This window comes from Lolium perenne, chromosome 3, assembly GCF_019359855.2.
Source record: "Lolium perenne isolate Kyuss_39 chromosome 3, Kyuss_2.0, whole genome shotgun sequence".
Classification (NCBI taxonomy): Eukaryota; Viridiplantae; Streptophyta; class Magnoliopsida; order Poales; family Poaceae; genus Lolium; species Lolium perenne.
Genome location: NC_067246.2, coordinates 106610504 through 106616416, shown reverse-complemented (window position 1 = coordinate 106616416; position 5913 = coordinate 106610504). Strand labels below are relative to the sequence as shown.

General features: G+C 44.7%; 1 protein-coding gene across 1 annotated transcript; it reads left to right on the top strand.

Moving 5' to 3' along the window:
* Positions 1 to 496: 496 nt before the first annotated feature.
* LOC127342095 (uncharacterized) lies at positions 497 to 5258 on the top strand. Its single transcript, XM_051368036.2, has 4 exons — positions 497 to 893; positions 975 to 1042; positions 2982 to 3088; positions 4538 to 5258. Exons 1-4 carry the CDS (start codon positions 701 to 703, stop codon positions 5082 to 5084), a joined length of 915 nt encoding a protein of 304 aa, XP_051223996.1. The 5' UTR covers positions 497 to 700; the 3' UTR covers positions 5085 to 5258.
* The last annotated feature ends 655 nt before the right edge of the window (positions 5259 to 5913 follow it).

Here is a 5913-nt window from a genome sequence, read left to right as displayed (position 1 = left end):
AGTGTGGCGCCGACGCCATGGGCGCCACACGTAACAACATAATGGCCAGAAACATACTGTAAGACAATTCTCCAGGGACTTAGCCGTTTTGGTGAGCCTGTTTGTGTGGCGCCGATGGCATCAGCGCCACACTGTTAAGTGTGACGCTCATGTCGTCGGCGCCACACAAACAACCTCGCCAAAACGGCTAGACTAAGCGTTCGGAGCCCCTGGATGTTTTCAACATATAAGTTTCAATGTGTGGCGCCGATGTGAACGACGTCACACATCCTGCCACGTCGGCTGGTCAGCGTCAAACACGCCACGTCGGATGGATGTGTGACGCCGCTCGCATGGGCGCCACACAGTGAGGTGTGGTGCTATCGAGAGGAACGCCACACAAAAAAGTTAAATGAGTGAAATAGTTTAGCCAACGGGTGTCTTGCCGATGCGGTCTCGCCGATCACAAGTTCACAACGCACAAAGCCAATAAGTAGGCCCAGCTGTGGGTCGGTGTCTGTAAAATAGGACATCCGGCCAGCAGCAGCAGCAGATCCGTCAAGGGAAGGGAAGGCCGCCGCCGCACGGCACCGCCGCTCGCCCCCGTCCCTCCTTGTTACCTTACCGCTTCGATTCGATTCCATTCGATTCAATCCCATTCACGCTCCCGCTCCCGCTCCCGCCTGCTTCAAATCTTCTCTCTCGCGCGCGCGCGCTTTTTATGCACGTTTCCCCCATCCCCATGGCTGCCCACACCCAGGTCTTCCCCCCGGTCCAGCAGCAGCAGCAGAAGCTTGCGGCGGCGCCGCAGCCGTTGCCGCCGGTTCAGCCTAAGCCGACGAGGGCGTCGCTGTCGTACGAGGAGATCTCCAAGCTCTTCTCCCTCCCCATCGCCGAGGCCGCCTCCATCCTAGGTAACCACGCCCACCCCGCCTCCACTTCCTCAATTCATTCCCCGCCTCCATCCTAGGTCACCTTGCTCATCTTCTCCGCAGGCGTCTGCACCAGCGTCCTCAAGAGGATTTGCCGCACCCACGGGATCGTCAGGTGGCCGTATCGGAAGGTCAAAATCCTCTCTGCTCTGCTCTGCTACTCTCCTCCTGCTGCTGCTATGGTGCTTTAATGTTTTGGTGATGATTTATTGCATGTTTAAGTGCCTGAGGGACCCCCTGCGGTAACAAGGGGAATGAAGCTAGCAGTATACATACCTGTGACCGCGTGAATGCTTGCTGTAAACACAGGAACCAACCGAATCCACAGATATCTTTTGGTTCAATGCTTGCTATAAACACACAGGGACTTAACTGACTGAGAGATGTCTTTCAGTGAAAATGAGAATAGGAGCTCGCTTTGCTTCTTCTTATTTTTCTTCAGCAATGACACGATCCCAGCGAAAAAACCTTGATAGAATTTTAGAACTTAAATCAGGGGTTATGTGTCTAATTTTTTTTTAAAAAATCCAGGCCCACTGCCTAGTTTCTAAAAACCTGAACTTTTAATTATGGCTTCATGCTGTTGCCAGAATCTAGCACCGACAGAGGGATACTTACGTAGAATGATCGAACCAAACCTAATATGTTTAGTGTGAGCCGAGAACACCTCTACCATGCTCAGGGTCATTTGGAAGTTCTAACCTGCTCTCCCATTACTATAAAAAATTAGACCAATCAGGTGGCATTGGTTTTATAGAAGAAAACACCTGGAGCACCCCGCTGAGCCCAAGACTCGAACCCGGGTGGGCTGCCTGCGCACCCACATGGCTTGCCTACAGACCGACAATGTGTTCTCGTCTCCCGTAACTATATGTTTATATAAAATTTGAAAGTCCGAGGCGGAGCTTGAACCAGAACGTAGGGGGGACAAATATCACAAATTGTGCTCAAAATCATCATAAGTACTTGCTTACCTACTCTTCTTCGGCGTATAAATAGAAAAATATTATTACTTCATAGTTTTTTTTTTTCGAGAAAAGGAACCCCACAGGGGATCCCCAGTTTCATTAGAAACTGAGAGTCACTCACAACATTTACATGGTTCAAGGAACTAACTTCAAAATGAAAAACCAGGACAAAACCTGCAATCTATTCAACTTGAAACTAAAAAGAGGCCAGAAGGAAGCCTAACCATCCAAGCAACAAACCAGAGGCTAGGTAGTTGAACCAAAATTACAGGTTTTCAGGCTACACACCACTACAGAGAAAGATAGCTAAGACAAACGATGATAGATGATGATGTTGCAGCTTTGTCTTCAGCAAGTTTTTGCAGAAACCAAACTAGGTGGTAATCCCCCTCCTCACAGGATTCCGTCCGTGATTCTGCCCGAAGACCTCCTGCGCCACATGCGCCATCTTTCTAGCCCCCTTAGCAGTAACTTCTCACCATGGGGTGGTTGTTTGCCCTTTGGATTCTGGCTTCGTCTAGGATGGTAGGAATTGATAGATCTGACCTGTACATGAGAAATAGACCCTCAGGGAAGCAGCTTCTTTATAAAGGAGCAACAATCATGAGCTCCCTGCGGAGTCCAGGGCTCGAACGCGGGCGGGCTGGGCAGGTACTCACGGACCTAGCCAACCGAGCGAACCACAATTCTCAGGCATACATATTTATATTTTATATGGTAATATCAGTATAGATATGGGTAAACATGAATGTGTTCACGTGCTGTATTTATTATGTCAAAAACATGCATTGTTTTCACATCCTTCAGTTTTGGAAGGGCGTGGTATTAAAATATCACCAATTCAAATAGATTCCGAAAATTATTAATATTAGATGAGAATAACTCAAACGCCAAAGGCTTTCTGTTTACATTAGGATTCAACTGCCGTAACAAAACTCAAGCAGTTGGTAAGAGGTGACCGTGTTGCTCCATACAGCCTTTGCAACATTTATTCATAGCATGTCCTTTTCTAATGTTATAAAGCATCTCACGTTTATGGTTTTCTTGCAACACCTTTGAAATCGCATAATTTATATTGTTACTTGAACATTTGTGCTTGTAGATTGTTTCGGGGAAGGCTGGTGATTCTGCTGAAAGAGAGAAAGCCAAGGAACTTCTTGAGTTGTCAAAAATTGCAAAACAAAAGGACTCTTCTGGCTCATCAACGACGTGAGTACCTTTCCGTTGATATTCTCCATGTATGAGAACTTCTTCTCTTTCTTGTAACAGTAAATCCCTCTAAAGGTTAACCAGGCTCATACAAACACTGAATGTTAACTAACTAGGAACATACAACCACTTACTAGTGCTGTTTTCAAGAACTAATACAATTCAGTGAGGTATTTTATTGTGACAGTTTTCCTGAAGTGGAAAGTTTTTCAATATCTTACAGTTGCATATTGGTGTCTTATTTAAGACATGACAAGTCCAATTTCTAGATTAGGGTGAAGGAAGAATACTTAGGTTAGAGCTTTTTATATGGGCTCTATTATTATGTACGTGGGGAGGTTATTATCTGCCATGGTAAATACGGATCTTGTATTACCAGAGCAATCTTAACTATTGTGGCGCAGGGGCGGTTCAGGGCACAAATGTCTCCTGGTTACTCCCGGTGCCTATTTGAGATCATCCATAGCATGTTCTGCTAACAGTACTAAGTTATAGTGCATTCGCTATTTGTTGTGCACTTATTTATCAAAGCAGTGTTGGATTTGATGCAGTGCATTATTTTTTATTATGAATAGGAATAACTAATTTTACAACAGGATTTATTCATGTATAAGGTTATTTATAGGTTACTGATTATAGTAAGGTTCCTGCTCCTGACCCTGAACAACATAGAATGGTCTCTGACTTTAGTTGTCCAGTGAGAAAATATTGGAACTATTTTTATTATTTATTTTGAAGGAATTGTTGATGAGGCAAATATTCCTTTTTGTCAGCTGTATCTATCTCTACTCCAAAAGGACAACTCCCTGTCTGCTATACTTGTAAATACCTGTGCGTTGCTACGGATCTTCCTTGTATATGCATGTTGCTTAGGAAAAAAAAAAGTGCTTCTTTTGTTCCTGATTGTTTCCTTGTTTCCAAACTTTCTTGATTGCTTCTTTTCTTCCCAAGCAGAAACCAAATCACAACTTTTACGTTTAACATTCGAAAAAAAAAAACTTTTACGTTTTCCCTTGCAATCTCAGTCGAAATTTCCTTTTTGCCTTCATTTCCGTGGGGAGATCTAATGCCTTTGTTTGGGCGGATGGTTGAATGGCATGGGACAGGTTTGATCTAACGGTACGTAATAAGTTACTGGTTGAGGGTTCAACTACCCATCTGCTCTCTGAGGGCTTGGGATTATGGGAGTGGTAGCCTGGTTTGGTATGGTCTCTGTTTAAACCATTGTTCTACAGGACTATTTTACATTCAAAGCTTTTCATACATCGTTGTACATTTCTGAGGTTCTTGAATGTTATTAATCCTCTCCATTTCCCTATTCATGGTACAATGCAGGGTCTTACAGTTTCTCTTAACCTTTCATGAACCAAATGATAATTTCTTCATGCTGTTGTACTGAAGAAACAACTTGCAGCAATTGTCTGATCCTTAATTTCGTTATATTGATAGGTCATTGGTTGCCTTCCAAGGAGTGCCAAAATCTCAACAAGGCAGTGCAAGTGCAAAGGCAGGACAAGTACCAGGTAGACAAAATGCACCAAATGGGTCACAAAGCTTGTTCTCGGTTAGCCAACCCAAAGACATCCCCACCTATATGGATGATTTCAAGTACGGATTCCCCTCATCTGGCCTGTCTTCTGAAACTCTGAAATGGTGGGGGACTGACAGCCACACAGAGACTGCTGCAGCGAAAGATGATGTCCGGGAAGCCCCTGAATCAACAAATGAGGCATCAAAAGGTATGACCGATGATGAGTTAGACTGGGGAGCAGATGAACCCGAAGCTGATGCTGATGCCGATGGAGTGGCTACAACCGATCCATCGGCGCAGCTCTGCTCCCTTAGGAGAAAGGCAGCAGGTGATGGGCGCAGGCTATTGAATGGCGACACTGGCAGGGTTGAGCAATTGTGCAGACTGAACAAGATGCAGAAGATTATTCTGGCCCAGGTGTTTGGAGCTTCACTGCCAGAACAGTGGAGGAGCAAGCTAGCCTGAATATTTTGCTTGCTGTTGTACCATGTGTAACTCTAGTGAGTGTAGTAACCAATATGGTTTGTCCCCTTCTTGATGTAGCTTACATTTATCAATTTGTGAGAACTGAAAAATATGCCGAAGAATGGTAGAAACTCTACTTGACTAGATATAGTTTATGTTGTCGTGGAAATTCAACTCAGCTCCAGAGCTCTTTTTTTTATCAACTTGGAAGGGGAAAACCCCTACCTAAAATTTATTAAAGGGAGCTAAGGCAGCTCAAGGTTTTACACCAACCGTAGAACACAAGGGGGGTACAGAGAAAGAAAAACTAGTGATATGTACAGAGGAACACAGAGAGAAGAGGTCAAATATGCCACTCTGAACACCAGAGAAGAAGTGCATCTCTCTCATCCTTCCTGGCCCTATGCGACCAAAGCTTGCAAGTTTCCATGCATTGTTTGGCAGCAATGTGAAGTGGGACTTCTATGTCATCAAACACTTTCCTGTTTCTAGATAGCCAAATGCTCCATAGGGATGCTGTAATGACAAGGTCCCAACGTTTCTTTTCCGGGTCTGAACAATTGTCGAGATCGGTCAGGTCTATCCCGAGGAGCGCCAGGATTTGAGTAGTCTGCCGACAATTCAGGACAAAATGCTCCACCGTCTCCCTTTCTTTACACCAAAGGGGCATAGCTCATCATCCACAATTTTCTGACGGAAAAGAAGCGATCTAACTTTAATCCTGCCCTTAATCATCAGCCAAGCAAAAACCTTTCCTTTCTTTGGTGACGCACACGACCATATGGTGTCTGCACTCACCATGTCTTATTCCTCCCCAGTTCATGATCTC